The 18,196-nt window shown below is 37.6% G+C and overlaps 1 protein-coding gene across 2 annotated transcripts in view; it reads right to left on the bottom strand.

The window, feature by feature from the left end:
* Positions 1-6,490: 6,490 nt before the first annotated feature.
* Positions 6,491-18,196, bottom strand: part of ATXN10 (ataxin 10) — a 107,739-nt gene continuing 96,033 nt past the window's right edge. For both annotated transcript variants that reach the window (XM_087765805.1, XM_087765806.1), the window contains exon 11: positions 6,491-7,039. In XM_087765805.1, the coding sequence (XP_087621931.1) occupies positions 6,852-7,039 (188 nt within the window). In that variant the 3' untranslated portion in view covers positions 6,491-6,851. The remainder of the gene's footprint in view (positions 7,040-18,196) is intronic.

Below are 18,196 nucleotides of genomic sequence, written 5' to 3'. Positions count from 1 at the left end.
TGATTTTTTAATTGGTTTATCAACAATTTATGGTTGTTTTTGTGGTTTTTTTTTGTTTTTTGGTTTTTTTTTTGTTTTTTTGTTTTTTTGTTTTTTTGTTTTTTTTTTTTTTTGTCTTTTAAATTAAATCACCCCCAAAGTAATAAGCTACTTTTACCCTGCCAGAGGGCTTTGATCTGCAAGGCTTGTCTTTTTTAATTTTTTTTTTTTTTTTTTTTTTAAACACAGGCAACTTAAGACTGTTTAGATCTGTATTTCTAGGGCTAATCTTTTTTTAGTCAGCCTGTCTTATATATTCTTCCAGCATGCTCTTCCCCTCCTCCATTTTAATTCTTCCATATAACATTAACAGCTGCAAAAGTTCTGTAGCAAATGTAGGCAACTTCATCCACAGTTGATGAATAGGTAACCTGAAGCAGCAAACGGATTCTTTCACCCCTCCCCCAAAACACCCAATCCAAAAATAAAAAAAAAAAACATTGCAAAGCCCAGCACAAGATACTGACCTTGCAACATGAGACCGTAAGTCCAGGCACTCCAGACAGAACATGATAGCTTCTTATCACTCTTTCCACTGTTCTTCCTAGGCATTGCTCTACCCAAATTCAGTATCACTTCCTGATAGTTCCAATAACAAAATATTTTCAGAAATTACTGGGAAGGGATCATCACTTACCGTTTAACTAGTCAAGCTGTGAACTATGTAAGTAATTAGCCACAAAAAAGTCCTTTATCATGAATGTTTACTTGCCTAATTTTTCCCCAATTTTCCTATAAGCGATTTATCTTACAAAAGCCTAATTTTTCCCCAATTTGCCTATAAGCAATTTATCTTACAAAAGCCCACATACACTGGTTTCATGATCTGTTCTATGAGAAATGTGTCAAACAACATGTTACATGCTAATGCTCAGTGTTAAAATGATTTCTCAGTAAAGTTGTTTAAGTATATTTAAAACAAGCAACATATAAAGGATTTATCATGAAGAACCAAGAAAATGCTTTTATAAGCATTCATTAAATGCTCACAAAGAATAGATTTTAAAAGGTATGTAATAATAGAAGGATTTGGCTTTATAATAACTTTCAACAAACACAATTTCAAAACCCAAACTGCCCAGGCTAACAGCTAAAAACCCCCTCTATACCCAGAGTTGGGACTTGATATTTAAGATAAATTACATAATCCATATTTTTTTCCTTATTATTGTGCTGTGAATACAACATAAACAGGTATTTCTGAAAAAGAGGTCAACAGTAGAATAGCTATCATCACGAACATTTGCTATGCTTATGTTTTAGAGTTAACACCACTGTTGAGAGGCCTGTCCAGTTCGCACATTTCAGATGTATTTTTGAGATTTTTTTCCTTAGTCAACATAGCTTTTTTGCCTACTTTGGTCACATTTTCAAAACCCCATGAGAAGAAAACCTCTTAAAAACAACCCCATCAAAAAACAAATAAGAGGTTAGACTGTTCATCTTCTAACAAATATTGACTATGAATGTATGTCAAAAAGTGCTAATAAGGTGTTCAGCACTCTTGAATTATTACAACACACCCCACCAAAACTAAAGGCATTGCATAACAACTCCACAAGTGGACAGACAGGTTGAAATAATTCTTGAATGACAAAGTAAAAATTCAAACAGAAATCCCTTTCGTGCTATTGTCTCTCTAAACTTATGTTTGCTTGTACTCAAAAACAACAGGAAACTTTTAAGTTTAGCATAAATATGTTATGGGAGTCACCTGAAGTTTAAATGAGACCAAAGGCAAATTACAGTGCATCTTACTAATGGAGCTTCAGTGATGTCTCTATATCACTATTGGTGAGGCGTTAGCTGTGCTTCTGAACTGAGGTGAGATGCCACGCAGCAAAAAGAGGATGAGGTTAACTCTAAATGCTCTGGACTTCCACCTGTCTTTACCTCCAGCTGCTTTTTCCTTTCCTATGAAAAGACATGAAAATTAGAATTCTTGATTTATTTATATATTTTCTGTTTTTGATCTAAATATTTTAACTATTTAAGTATTTTCTGAACCATATACTACTTTTAGAGTAAGCTGTACGGCTGCAGAAAACGCTGAGCCAGAGAGCAGAGCATCCTCGATTCCAATAAGGCAATTAAAAGCAGTACAGATCCAATCCTGTCCAAAATAAATTTGGGGTGAAAGTGGACATTGCTTTGATCTTAGTCTGGAGAGGGGAGGCTCTTCCTAAAGGATACCTTTTGGATAGCAAACTTCTGCAACTGTCAGAGTCTAGGAGGAATGATGTAAAATAATTATACTCCCTCGTTTGTTTTACGAACAGACTGATAAAATGTTCCCCATCATCTAGAAGTTCTCTCTTGGACCTGAACTACTCTCCCTCTCTCATCCTCTGAGATCTGTTTTTATTTGTTGCTGCCATCTCCAGCCTAAGCAGTTCTTTACTCCATGTTAGACAGACATCACCAGGCAGCTCAGAGAGAAGTGCAGAGAATCCCTCAGTTCTCGATTTCTTTTGCCAGCACCACCCTAGTGAGGAGCAAGAGCTGTTGAAAAAGCCCTGTACAGACCCTGGATTCATGACTGGAACAGAGACAACGCAAAAGCAAATTCAGCAAATTTAGTAGCTCAGCTCTCACAAGTCTCTACTTACAATGTACAAACCAAGGATTTCCAGAGCTTACAATGTGGCCAAATTTGGACTGGATTATGACAGAGGAAAATGCATAACCCTCATTTATATTGGAAATAGATATAGTCTTAAAAAATTATTTTAGGGATACTACTAACATATACAAAAGCCAATGCTAGTTTCTCATCCTCGTAAATTACCAGATCTTATCAGAAATCACTGTGAGAGAAAGTTCCCATAAAGAAACCAATTAAGCCTAAAGCAGCACGGAAAATTTCCACTGGAATGGTTACGATTTGGCCAAGCTACAAGCAACTGGAACCGGATCTTAATATGGAAAGCATCATTTAACCCCAAACAGAGACACTGCTAAACAGGTCTGCCCATAAACAACAAAGACCTAAATATCTTCCACATGTAACAGAGTAAGAAGCGCTCGTCTTCGGGTATACTTTAAAACGAGCACGCACACTATCGCGCAGCTGAGACCTCAGCGTACTTCCTTTAGAGAGAAACTCGAAGGCAAACAGTGGCACCTGAGCTATGAAATTGCCGCCGCGGGGAAGGAGGCGGGAGGTTCGCAGAGCTCTCCCGCTGCCGAGACATGGCCGGTTTCATCAGAACCTTGGACAGCACTGGAGGGACGCCACCGAGGCGGAGCTCCGCCGCGCCGGCCCCGGCCCCCGCCGCCGCCCCCGGCCCCCGCCGCCGCCCCGGGCCCCCGGCCCCCAGCGCGCCTCCCCTCCCTGCCCCCGGCTGCCGCCGCCACCTTCAAATACCGAAGCGGTGCGTATCGCGTAAGGAAGCCTTAGCGATTTTAAGAAGGAAGCGAAAAAGGAAGGGAAATTCTGTTCTGCTTTACTTCAGAAATTTCCGCCCTCCCCCCCAACATTTACCACGAAGAAGTCTACTGTAAGCAGACAGCAAATTCTAAGTCAACATAAAACAATGATAGAGATAAGGCTAGGTACAAACCAAGATTTACGGTAATTTTGGGTACAGCCTCACATTTTTAATACTTCTTCATTTGCAAATAAAGGGGAGTTTTCAGAGTCTCACCATGCAAACACACGAACCTCAAAATATAGAATCAACCGCTATATAAAGATTGTGACAATGGCATTAACTGCCTGGGCTTTTGTTTTTTCTTGGTTGCATTTAAAAATTTATTTTACAAGCGCTTTAGGCAAAACAAACCTAAATTATTAGAAGCAGTAAAAATTCAGAACTTTGCAAACATTTAAGCTTACTTCCCACAATTTGCAAGAAAGGTCTTTAAAAATCTGTCCACTTATGATGAAAAACCAACTCCCTATTCCCTTTTAATAACAAATAGACCTCAAAAAAAAAGACCTGATCACTATTGTTTGAAAGCACTCGAAAGCAATAAGATGGTCACAAGACTTGATCTGACTGTTCTGCCCCTTTACAAACTCAATAAAGCTTGCTTTTTTATGACTGATTGCTGTGCTGTATTAATCCCCTAGCATATAAAACAAGCCTATTGGAGACTGGGACTCCACTGGGGGAGGACAGGGAAGCTGTTGTGTTCTGAGAATTAATCCATCTAGGAAAATCAAAAGCCAGCCACTCACAATACAGTAATCAGCATGTTCTCCACTGTGAAAGCACTACATTTCCCATTTAGAAAACACAACTATTACTCCATTATGTACGGAAACACACAAAACCCTTTTATTTATTTGTGTTTGTTATGATTTGGCTTATATTTATGGGTTTGTGCGTATTCCATTGGTGGGTACACAAGCATCAAGTTAAAAAAAAAAAAGTCTATTCCCAACTGCTTAAAAGGAAAAAGGGACTCCCACTGCTTTTTCCACAACCGAAGTTCTTTCTGGATTTGCTTTGTGAACCGGATTTTAACTCTTTATTAGCCTAAATAGGAAGAAATTCTTTGCATTTTTCCCCTAAACAAAGTTCATTTTCTTTTCAGGATAACTTTTTTTTTTCTTCCTTTTCTCACTTTGTTAAATTATTTAACATGAGTTTCCTAAGTAGCAGTGCTAAAGTAAAAATGCTTGAGGTTTTATAATTACTCAACTGAAAACTACTACACTTTATTTCTAGGTGCTATTCTATTTGATGCTCCTTTGTTAGCAAAAATTAAATTATTTCCTTTTAAAGTTGAATGATGTAGCCTTCGGAATAAAACAATTTTTTGTTTTTAAAGAGGAGAATTCTATTTTTTGCCATTTAGGTGCTAGGAGTATGAATTTTCCATTGTGTTATGGAGATGAAGATTAAAAAACCCAAACAAAACCAGCTGTAAGTCTTATGTGACACAGTAATTAAACTGCTAAATGAATTCTGGCTTAAACACAAGAATTAAGGCTTACGGAAACCATTGAGAAATCACAATCTGACAGACCATGTGCTCAAGAAGAACCAAAAACTTATATCCTTTTCCATTCAGCTAGCAAAAGGCACCTACCTGTGTAAAGAAGTGACTTTATAAACCAGCACTTAAACACAACAGTTTTTAATATCCTCTGAAATGTTTCCTGTCAAATTATTTTTAAAAAGCAAATAAAGCACTTTGCTTATATTCACATTTATTCTTTGCTCAAAGAACCCTTTTCTCCCCCATTTGTTTTTAAAGTAAGAAGTCACTACAAGCAACAAAAGTTATAGTCTTTGTTCCTATTGCCATTATCCCTTTATATACATCCTTTACTTAATAAACATCCGAAGAGAGCAGTTTTATATCATTGCTTTAAAACCAACAGGTGACAAGATCCCACTAGGTCAATTCCATAGTCCCACCTGGTCAGCATGGTAGACACTGGAATTTTATGGTTATAGTCCGGCTATACTCCCCATCAGTTTTAAGCATTACTATATATTTCTAATATTTCAAGGTACCACGTGGTTTTTTTTCCATTTTTAAATCAAAAAACGAATTGGAGGAGCAAAAGCTGATACACATGGCTGAGTGTCCATTACACGTACATGTAGTTTTAGGACATAAACCTGCCTTTCCATTTAAGAATGGCATCAAATGATGACAACAACACGAACAATTCAACTTTTCTGGGACCTTCCTGTTAAGACACAACTGAAGATAACCAAATGACAGCAAGGATATACAAGCACTAATAATATCAAGCTGTAATTCTTGTTTTGCTTAGGCACGGAGGATTACGTTTCTTGGCTACCAGGGCAAAGCTATGGCACACACAGAGTTAACCGTGCCCCCCCACCCCCCCTTCACCCCCCTTCTCCCCCATCTCATTCATGCCACATTCCACAGTGGCAGGGTCCAACAACAATATAGGAGGGTACCCAAAATGAAGAGGCAGGGCCTTCCATTCTTCTGCCTCTCTTGAATTAATTAACTGGAAATGAGTTTTGTCAATGTTTTGGAAAGGCAGAGGGGTGAAAAGAAACTGCTAGAATTAATCACAGTGAGAAACTACCTCTTCAGCAGTCTGCCAGAGTTCAGAAAACCCATGAGAAGTGCAAAATAAAAGGAAAGTGGGCTGACTTACTATCCAAAGGAACAAATAAAATTCAAACAAACACCCAAGTCTCCAAAACAGAGACATGCCCCAGTGCAAAGGAATGTAGCATCTGTTGCCACAACAGCTTCAGCATTGTTTTTAATACACTTGTCATGAAGACTGAAAGGTAACAAGGTAGAAAAGACAATTTACTAATAATTTAAATACACAGAAGGCATGTTGTGTTTAATTCACTAAATATTCATGTACACCCAATGTTCCACTGATCCTTATATAAGCAGAGATATTTAAGCACGATGATTGAAAATGAGTAACTTTAATTGTTTAGCCCTGACTCAGCACAGATCTTTTAAATGGAGAAGGCAGACTGCAAAGCAGCTATATCTTTGTTGAGTTTTTAATGATAGTTATCTCCAGGTTCAGCAATGGAAATTGTAACAACTCAATACTGCACGCATGACATCTTTCTACTAACGAAACAAGAAAGTAATGAAATTTCAACCATCTGAAAAGAAGGATCTTTTTCCATAGGTTAATTTACCTAGGTATTCAGAAAACGTGTAGGTGTCCTTTTGTTTACAACGGTGAGGCAGAAGTATCATTTGGCAGTTTTTCTGACAATGAACGTAGCACTTCCAGCAGACTGGAGCTAAAACTGAAGAAATCTTGATTGCCTGAGCAGGGAAAAATATTTTTAAAGAGAAATCCTCTTTTAATGATTTGACTGTTCTTAATGTTTTGATCACGAGGGCTTTTTCCTGACAGATCTCAGAATTAACTTGTCATCTTGTTTCTCTATCTCTAAACCCATACTCTCAAGGGCAGAATTGTCTGCCAGCCCCTTCTCTTCCATCTGCGCAATAAGCTCTTGGTTTCTCTCATTCTGTTCAGTCAGATTTCGGATAGCATATACTGCCCACTGGTTCACAACTGTTGGACAAAGTTAAGGATAATTTACTTATTTAAAGATGAAACAATGCTTATTTTAATTTATTACTGCATTCCCTTCCCCCTGCTGCCCGCCCCCCCCCCCCCCCAATCACTCAAACCCAGAAAAACAGTAGAAATCAAGGGCTGGAAAAAGGAAGACACTTACAGGCAATGACTCTGAACCTGCAAATACTTGCATATGAGGTAATTTAAGTTTAAATGAGGTATGTCCATTAACTTCAGGCAAGTTTACTAGGTTTTATCTTGAATTTAAAAAAAAAACAAACCCAAACCAAAACATAAAGGAACTGCAGGAATGAAAAGGACATATTGTTTTAAACCAAAACTACCGTTCATTGAAATGTTCCAATGATCTTCCTAGTGAGATTAAAAAAAAAAAAGTCAGTCACCATGTTTACGATCTGAACACTTCAACACCACACTTCCAAGAACTGGCAAACAAAATGAGCTGTAAATCAGGTGCAAGAAAGAAGACAACTATTATTTTCACTGTATGAGCTGAAGAAATGTAGAAAAAGAGAAACACATCTTATCCAGGTCAGCAACTGAAAATAGCATAAATAATGTGGGAGACACTTAAAAATATTTAACTTCTAACATTATCTAAATTCGGTTTTTCGTGCCTGGGTGCTTTTACAAACTTGCCAACAGAACAGACACTAAGATCACCAGCAGGTAGCTCCTGCTCACGTTTAAATGGGCACAAGCTGCAACTTATTCACCTTCTAAGGTGGTCCCTTGAGGCCAGGATTGAGGCACATGTCAGGGCCACAGACAAAGGATTTAAATTCCCAGGATTATCAGTCAGGCATCTTCCAAGTGAACTACAGTGTTCACTTTATGAAGCGTCAGAGATGTTAGCCCCAATTCTGCAGCTGAAAAGCTATGTTATGATATAATCTTTCCCAAGTTACCCATATGGGAGGCAAGCCATTCTGAATCACACAAAAGTGGTTTGCCTGCAGGGCACCAATTATTTACTACATGTAGCTTCACATCCAGTAGAAGATATGCATAATTTACTCATCTCCTTGACGTCTTTTGGGTTGGACAGTGTCTAAGCACAGCGATAAGACAGTGTTCTTACGGGCATTTGCCAGGGGGTGACTGGAGGGGAAAACTCCTCAGTTGTGGAAGATGGGAACTTCAGCCAAAACAATAAAATACAGGAACTGGACTTTCTTACACAATCTATCGTGACAGCATTTGGAAAATCCAGTACCACTGCATGCACATTCTTAGAGTAGCAGTCTTGCCATTTTCTCTGCACACCTTGCACTGGCTGTTGTGCCTACCTTGCTGCCACCTCCAACTACCCCTTAGGCTTATACACTTTCAGCAGAGGCAGTCTTTGATGCCGGGTTGTTGGATGCAGCAGGCAATGTGGATGAACAACAGCGTGTAGCAAAAGTAGCTTTCTTAATATAAGACCAGGTTCTGCCTTCACAAGCTTACATTTTAAGAGAGGGGAAGTGATAAACTGAGAATACAGAAGACCAAAAAAAAAACCCGTTTATGACGATACCTAACCACAGTGCTACTTAGATGTCAAAAGAGAATAGAGAAGGGACTGAAATAAAAAGCACACGAGGAATCCTCAGCAGAGAGGGAAGAGTTCAGATGAAGAGTAGCTTGGACAAACATATATGCTAGGGAACAATCCTGCATTGGCATGCATCAGTGAAACAGCCCCCTGCCTTTTAATAGCAGTTTATATTCATTTTCATATTCAAGCAGCCCAGAACTGAAAATCAAAAATGGCAAACCAGTAACAACTATAGGGCTTTTTTCTGACAGAGTTCTTCAGACTTTGTCAGGAAACATGCTGCACACCTCCTTCATTTAAAAAATTCTGTTGTGAGGTAATGACAGAGGAGAGAAATTAACAAAAAAAATATCACATCAAAGCCTTAATGGTGACCATGACAGAGAATATCAATGTATTCCCTTCTATCAATGCATCACTGCTATAGTTAAGTGAAAAGACAAGTGTCAAGCTACATTTAAGTTACATAAACTGAGTATTTCCACTGAAGATTATATTTGAGCATATAAAACAACAATAAAATCCCAAAGAAATAAAATCATATATGAGCAGAATCTCACTCATCAGCTCCAATGATGAGAATAAATTTCAGAATAGTAAAGTATGCAAGCTGATGACTGCAGATGAACAAATGCTGATAGCTAGCAGGTCTTTCCGAGGTCTGATTTAGGGCATTTCACGAGCGCCAAAAAGTAATGTGAAGTTCTCCCAATGGACTGTGAGAAACATGCTACCACCCTCCCTGGTTCTGCTCCTGCGATGAGGAGCAGACTTCTCTTCTTGTGTTCCTAAAATACAGCTTTGCATAAAATACAGCACTTGCATAAAAGAATACCTCCTAAAAAAAGAAAAGTAATTTTCAAAGACTGACAGTTCTCAATCACGCAAAGTGCCACACAGAAAAAAAAGTACTCTCAAAAAAATTTTTTTGTGTATTAGCCTTGGGAATAATCCTGTTACCATCATCTTTATGTCTTTCAACACAAAAACACTGCTAAACCCCACAGCAAATGATGTTTTCCTATTATCATATCCATTCATGCTTACATAATATCTAAGACATCCCCATTATCTTATGAACTCTATCATCATTATGGCATTTATCATTATTGACTACTGTAGCTGAAGCTGCAAAACGGTTTCAATAACGTTTTCACTCATTCAAAAACTCTTTTCTGTATGTAGGTTTTCCATTGTAAATTCAGTCATGAATATGCATGATTTCCCTTGTTCGCATGCTGTGTGAGGCTAAGACCTTTGGATGGCTGTGTGCAGACCTAGACAGACTTAAGTGTCAGCAGAGATTAAAGCTAGTCCCCAGCTAATATTCACATTACCCTCTTGCTTCTTTCCAAAGATAGAGACACAGAGAGAAAATTAAACATATTCTAGAGTCTCTAATCCTACCAACACTTTAAGCACTTTATTGTATGCTCAGCTTTAGAAAGAGAGCTTCTAAAGTTTCCATAGTTACTACAAATAAGAGCATGAGCCTATTTGTTGTGAAACTGCATAAAAGAAAAGAAATGCAGCAAGCACAGTAGGTCTGATTGCATAGACTTGTCTAGGTTTTTCCAACAGGACATATTGCATTCTCAAATCAATTAATATTATAGACAAGTGAAGATTACAATATCTCTGTCACAGTGCAGAGGGCATACAAAAGTAAAAAAAAAAAAAATTCTGTTTTGCAGGAGCTTCGTTACTAGACTACCTGTGTTTAGGGAATAAAAGCAAATATTTGTACGCATTTATAGCAACTCCTTTTCAAAATCCTTCAGTACTGTATGCTATGGGATTCCTATGTTATTTTGACTTATGCAAACAATAACAAAACTGAATCAACTTGCCCTGTGTTCCATACTTGCGTAACATCTTCATACAGTAATTTAAAATTTATCATCTAAACTCCTCTGGGTTGTAACTTCAGTTGTCAGGGAGGGGGGAATACAGGGAGAAAGGAAGAGAGGTGGAGAAAATGTGCTAGCAATCTGCCCTAAAGGATGACAAATTTTACTATCTACATAAACCATGAAAATCTATGCCACTAAATCCTGTGGAAGTTTTGCCATTGGCTGCAAAGGGAACTTTTCACAATTCCCTTGTTTCTTTTCATATGGATTCTGCTACAAGAGGTTGCTATAGTCAATGCTAGCAATAGCACAGTGACTGTTTTGTAAGTTTAATGGTGTGTGAAAATACAACCTCATACTGTCAGGAGTCGCTAACCAATATCCTATTGCAATGCATTACTGAAGAGGAAGACTTACAAACCGTTTCCCAAAGAGAGTATTCCAGCTTTTCATTCACATATTAGGAGGTCCAATTTGGACTAAATGTTATTGGCAAGTCTATTACAGCCACCAGGACCTCTATGAATTGTTCTACACAACAATTTGGATTTTATGGATGAAAGATAGTAGACGTCATTATTAATGAGGTTTGAATCTGACGAGGTAGACATACAGCAATGCATAAAGTAAGGTTGAAAGTACGTTGCTTGAAAAAGGCAAGTAGTAAGTTTTAATAGTTAAATGTTATCATTAACTAATATAGGATACTGAAGAGTGGCAACAAGGAGAACGAAATACGTACATCTGTTTTCTTAAGTCCCCTTGATATTTATTGATACTGAGGAATTTCTAAATATAACATCCTTGGTGAAGAGTTTGATTTATTACATAGTGTAGATACTTTTTTTTTTTTTTTTTTTTTTTTTTTTTAGGTAGACCATTTCCTGCACTACAGTTGATTTTCAATAATTAAATGATTACTTGGGAAACTCTCTTCCTTAAGAGTCATTTGGCCTAATGAGAAAAAGAGAATATTCTTTGCTCAATTCTATTACATCATTTAAATCAGATTTTTGACTATTTAAATATTTACTTCATTTCAGTCAAATATAGGAAGAGATACAAAACCTTATCAAGAAAGACAACCCACATGGGCTGGCACCCTAGTCAAACGGGCTGTTTATGCAACAGCTAAAGCCACCCAGCTTCTCTACGAGCTTTTCTGCAACAGGTCTATAGGGCTAAAAACCAGAGACCATGAAAATACAATTCTTGTTAAATATATTTCTTTCTGGTCTTCAACAAGTAATCCAATTATCGCTAAAACTTCTGTAGACAGGAATGAAATACTAAAGTGTCACATTAGAAGAATCGCTTCCACTTATAGACCTGACTGGACCACACTGAAAAGACATAAACCATTTCCCCTTCAAGTCTTTCAGTCCTTTTTAGTACTTTTGGTTCACAGCAACTTGAAGATAATTCTTCTCACCATTAAAAGAGGTCTCTAGACAGCTACCGCAACTGTTAATCACAGTTCGGATCCATGTGTCGTGACTGACCACACGTAGTAGACAGTCAGGATTTTGGTCCCTCACAGTCAGCCAAATTGCTTACAAAGCTCCACAAGTTTCTTCCTGTCGGGGGTTTTAGTAGTTTTATGAAGTCCTAGCAGCTGTATAAAATGATACCAATTCCTTACAACTCCTTTACCTTATTTACGTAACTTCTACTTCTGTTTAAAACATTACGAGAAAAGTAATCACAAAAAACGTAAAGAACTAAAGGTGTTATCTCAATTTATTTACTTATTTTAAAGAAGCTAATTCATATTTTTAGAATTAATATTTTGGATTCTATTTATTCCCGACATTAAATTACCTGCATCAGAAAACTTCAGAAATTCAGCCTATACAAACTTAAAATACTCTGCCTAGAAGTTAGAATAAAAAGGTCTAAAATATTTCGGTTGCCTGTATTTTTATTTATTCCGTATCAGCTATTACCATCTATTATTGCAGTCACCCTGTTCTGAGTTTAAAGGCTAGAAACAGGCAGTGTTGTGTCAGCCAGGAACGTTCTTCCTTCCCCTGCTTGACCTGGCTCTTGCAGAGCAGACACAGCACAACTCATCTAACCTAGAAGCCTCCAAGGTGGAGAGGCACCATTGGATGCTGGAAGAGGCATTTATTCCTGATCACACTTTTTAGGGATTAGATTTGTAACACTGGGGAACCTAAAGCAGAGGTTCATTTCTGCTACAGGTAACTCTCACCCGGTCCAAGAGATCAGGAGGAGGGTTGGCCATCCACTGCCAAACAGGCTTCAATCTCCACCACTACGTGGCAGCAAAGCTTCACTGGACATGCATGAAATAAGACGCCTGCAGCCAGCCCTTTCCTACTCCTGACTGGGACAGGAAGGCCAGGGTGGGCTTCTGATGCTTTCTGCAAACACTCCCCATTCAAATCTGCCTCCACAAAATGTTTTGGTAAAGACCCAAAGCCTATCCCCAAAAACCTGAACTGGGGTTTGCAGCTCAAATTCCACTCTGTAGAACACTGCTTTGCCAGAGAAAGATCTCAAATGATACCATCTCAGAATAGACAAACGAGGCAAAACTACTCCAAGTAATCAAAATAGTTTCAATACTAAGGCAGCATTCTCTGTAATTCACAGCCTACAGAAATTAGGAAACATCCGCAGCAGAAAATAATTGTACATTAAATATTTTTTTCCAGTTCCCACACCTTCACTAACCTCCCACACCAGTAGTTAATCTCTTCCTCGAGCAGACAAACGCCATCTTTCTGGCTACCTGTATTTATACCAGTCTCCAAATGTCCTACCTATCATTTGTAATGATGAATCCATTTCTTAAAGTGTGACTTGTGGGATACAGGTTTCTTTAAAATGGGAATTATATCTTCTGTGTAATCAGACAGGCATGTTATATCTCATGTATAACTTTCAGTGAAACTTCACCCATTTAAATATTTAGAGCCAACAAATCTACTTTAAGACCAGAATGGGCAATTATACCTCTTTTGCCCAACAGTTCTGCACAGATCACAGATGACCAAGGGTCAGTCACTCTTGAAATCAAGCCTCTCAGTTCTGTTTCATGTACAAGATATTTCACGCCTTTTTCTGAAAGACATCCAAACTTGACTGGGAGATTTCCGTGTGTCCCTAAATAAACTGTTCCAGTGGGTAAACTCATTACAGCCTGTGATTTATTTCTGGTTTACATTTGTTTAGAATTGTTTCCAAACATTGATTTTCATCACAGATTAAAAAAAAAAAAAAAAAAATTCACAGATCATAATCAAGGCACTTGGTAAACATCTTTTGCATGAACTAAAGAGAGAAACTGAGGGAGATATTCCAAGCTTTGCATAATTTTATACATCTTCCCTCCATTTGTATTTTTCAGCATCCCTTTTCAAGCATAGGCACCAGAGCTATGAAACAAATTCTGCCAAAAGTTTGCTATATGGCTGATTACAGATGCAACGCAACTGCCTGCTCCTGCTGGCTACTAATAATTCAGAAAAAGTGAAAAACAAAAAGCGCACAACATTCAGCTGCCCTCTCACTCCTAGCTACACTCCTGCAAGAAGAGTCCAAACTCTTTCTCCAGGTTATTCAGAACCACATTTTCAGCACTGTCCAATTCTGACACCCAGAGTCAAATCGTGAGGCTTGACTGCTTTTAACTACATACTCACTTCAGTGACGTCCAGCTAAATGGTACCCCAATGTTCATTAAAGTGCTATTTACTACTTCAGCAATTTGGGTTACTAAGGCATTTCTTACCTAGAGCAATGTGGGGATTTTTCTCCCCAGACCACTACTATTTCTAGGTTAACAGATTACACAAGACACCACTGAACAGTATTATATATCTAGATTGCTATTAGTCTGTAATGTCTGCCAGCTAACAACAGTTAATCCATATTCTATGCGCCTCCTTTCATGCTCTGTGGGACTTAAAAGCACAGTGCCAACACACCTTCATATACTAGGAAATTAAACACAAAATTTCGGTCAAGTACTCCAGAGCTACAAAAGCTATAGTACATGTTTAGCTATGTCAGGCTATTTTTATTATAATGTCTCTTATGCCAAAACTTACAGAATTTTTTAAAAAAATTAAGCCATAACCTCTAGTTTGTTTTACTTTTTCCTATACTCAGACTTGTAATACTAGCTTAAAACCATGAATATGACACATTCATTTTTGCTGCTTAGGCTGCCAATTTTTTTTTAGAGTTATGACTTACATTTTTAATAGAAACCCGTAATTTATGAGTAACTATAAATCATCTGGTTTTAAAACAGGAAGAATCACACTCTTGATCAATCTTAAGCTAATGCTCCACAGTAACAATATTCTGTTCTTACAGTCCCTTCTATTACACTAATCCCATTTTAAGAATTCGTGACAACTAAATCTGTTAGTTATCTACAAGAGGTACCAGAGAGTTAGCAGGTTGTTACATTAAAAAGAAAAAGCTTCAATTGCTGTTACCTAACTGTTAAAAATGCTTTAGCTTATCTTCTTTTCCCAGGTACAGAAAAAAATGCAAAATTCCATTAAGTTGAAACTCGCAAACACTGAGATGTAAAGCACTAAAGCATAGGGGGATGGTAATTGTGTTCACAAACTGATTAAATATCAGGCAGACTGTAGTCATTTTAAATTTCCTTGGACATGTAAAGAATAAAGATCCACCTACACATGGAAATATATTCATGTGCATTTATATGCATACATATAGAAATAAACCGCTTTTCTAAAACGCTTTAAAATGGAAATTACAGAAGTCAAATAAAACTTTCAAAAATTTGGCACTAGACTCAAAAACCCAACCTAGTTAATATCTGAGATGTGGTCAAGCTAATTATAATTTATCACTCTAAGTTAGATGACAAGATAAACTTACTCACAATTTGGATAGAAGCTCTTTTTATATTTATAATCTCCGGAGATTAATCTTTTTATATACATTCAACGAGGATACGTATGCCATCTTATCTATCAGCATTGTACTTGAGTATTTTATTAATTCAGGGTCCCTGAATAACTTCTGTGGCATAACTCCCTCCCCTGCTGCTTTTGGTAATTTCAAATGTTACTTTACAAGTAATTGGAACAATGAAGGTAAATGACAGTCCAGTCCCAGTCTCATAGATACCCGATGATGTCCAGTGTCCGTCCAAAAATAACTACAGTTAAATAAATGGGTGTTTTGAAAGATGCAACTAAATTATAACCAACTAAGGGTTTTCTCCCATGTTTTGCAAAATTGCCATTAGCCACAATTATATCTGCTACAATTTCAGGAAATGGTTGCATCTCCTTGAAGAAATCTCAGAGCACCAAGAGACAAGAACAAATCAACAAGGTCAGTGGAATGGACTAAAAACATATCCTTAGTGAGAAAGGAAAGGTTAGATTTTGGAAACCATTTCAGAAATAGAAAGAACAAAGTCTAAACAAAGATCTGGGGAAGTGAGGGAAAACGATTTAAGGATCAGGAAGGAGCTACACAGGACAATGCATTTGCCAGCTGAAGTTACAGATTGTTTTAATAACAGTGACACAAAATGGGACAACAGAAAAGTGTCAGAATAAAGATATTATGCAAAGCATTGGCCATATGACATCCGAATATTCTTTGGAGGCATGCAAGAAACAATGTCAAGAAGACAGACTGAAATATGATAAGGCAGTTGTAGAAGGCATTCCATTCTCAACAATATTTTTAAACCACTCCTAGCTTTATTTTAAAAAAACAAAAACCTTTGGGTCTCAAATTTCTAGTGCTCTGTCTCAGCCCAGAGGGGAATTTTTCAAAAGAAAGTCTACAGAAAAATCAAGCAAGCTGTTTGAGCTATAAAAGCAGTGAAATATTATATTTTCTCTGTTTCTTTTTTTTTTTTTTTTTTTGGTGCTCCTGGTAACTAAAGATCTGCTTTCTTTCAAGAATTCAAGCCTGTCATGGATTTAAATCCACCAAGAGGATTAGGGCAGAGGACAAATATGACAATATTTGGTTTAGAAATAGAGTTATTAACTTTAATTCCTCACTTTTACATGCATGAGTTGGTGCCTACAGAGATTACTCTTCTCAAGGGATTAGAAATTTTATAATGTAACATTTGAAAAAGGCTTCTTGCATTCTGTATACCTCTGTTAAACTTTCTCCAGCTCTAAGAGGGACTTTATACATCACACAGGTTTCTTAATGATGGCGGTTGTCACTTACTGAAGCTGGGTAGAATTGAGATACTGAAGAATAGACTTCATATATACATCTCGGCAAATCTGCTTTAGTAAATTATATACTCTCAAGAAAATTAATATGTCCAAACACAAAATTTAATCTGTGGTCATTTCTGGAAGGAAAAAAGGGACAGTGCTTTCATTTCCCAGAGTATCTTTTCCTGTACTGCAACACTGCATTCCTCCTGTGATCTTAGTCTTTTTCATGTTAACTTCGCATTTAACAAGAGAAAATTTGTTCTTGGGGAACAGTGTGGATTACTGATATAGCTAGTAGATGTAGAACATCTCACAAGAAAACTTCACATTTTTGTTTTCATTCTAAAGTAAACATTTTCTTACAACAAACATTTCAGAAGTGCAGTCTTTGAGTCGGAAGTTAAATCTACCAAATATGCTTAATCCTGACATGGTAGGTTTTTTCTTGGTTCTTCACCTTTAGGTGAGTTCTGTTCCAAAGAGTTTGCAACATACAGAAAAGATAAACAATGGGTTAAGACATGGAAGTTGTATTATCCCAATTCTTCAGATGGGAAGCCAATGTCAGGAGTGATTTAAAATAGGATTAGGTTACACGAATGCCTCCTGTACCCTTTTCAACAGGGACCATGCACCTAGTTCCTCCCCCTTCAGAGCTTTACAATAATCCCACTTTGGAGACTTTATTCAATATCGTATAGAAAATTCCTACTTAGAATGAAATCCAGACTTTAGTCCATTAATGCTTCTGTAAGAACAAGACTGGTTACTTCCAATGCTGCTTTCAAGAGTGTAAACACGATCTGATGCATAGTGACAGAAATAGGCATCGGTGGGCAGATAACCTTCCCAAATAAAACCAAAAGCAGTGTTTGGCAATAGCTGTGTTTTTCACCATGAGAAATAACAAGAAGGTTGAAGACTCTTGGGGATCATTTAGGAAACTGGCCCACCACTGCAGCCAAAAAAAACCCTTATCATGCAACACCGAGGGATTCCCTTCTGAGCCACGCAGACCCCTAGGCTCTGTTAGTATCTAACAAAATATAAAGAATTCATAGCAACTTGCAGGAACAGCATAGGATTTGGTCTGCTGAATAGGGTGAAAGAAATAAGCCCCTCTCAGAGACTGTTCTTGCTCAGTGAATAACCACACTTGTACCTGTTCCAGTTTCCAGTCTGACCAGTTCATCTGAATGCAACTGTAAGACAGAGAAGGAGCTAAGGTTTGCGCATATGCCACAAACCAGAAATCCTCCACTCTTTCCAGGGTTTTAGACAAGAATTATCAGCACGTACGAGTTGAATTGGACTGGAGTATGGCAATATAGTGATTTCTTCTTGCTTGACCATTTTTTTCATTCTAGTTCCATCTATGGTAGTTGGCTGCCACTCTGTTGATATTTTGTGTTGTCTTTGGCACTAGGAATCTAAAAGGTTCAGGCCAACAAATTTCTGTTCTTTATCTGCGCTGACAAGTCCCCTTCTTCCACTGCCATCCTCAACTACTGCTGGGTCACTAGAA

The sequence above is a fragment of the Nipponia nippon genome, unplaced genomic scaffold, assembly GCF_047370975.1.
Source record: "Nipponia nippon isolate SJK-2023a ecotype South Korea unplaced genomic scaffold, ASM4737097v1 scaffold_3, whole genome shotgun sequence".
NCBI classification, from domain to species: Eukaryota; Metazoa; Chordata; class Aves; order Pelecaniformes; family Threskiornithidae; genus Nipponia; species Nipponia nippon.
The sequence above is the reverse complement of the archived record's forward strand: the minus strand, read 5'-3'. Positions and strand labels throughout refer to the sequence as shown.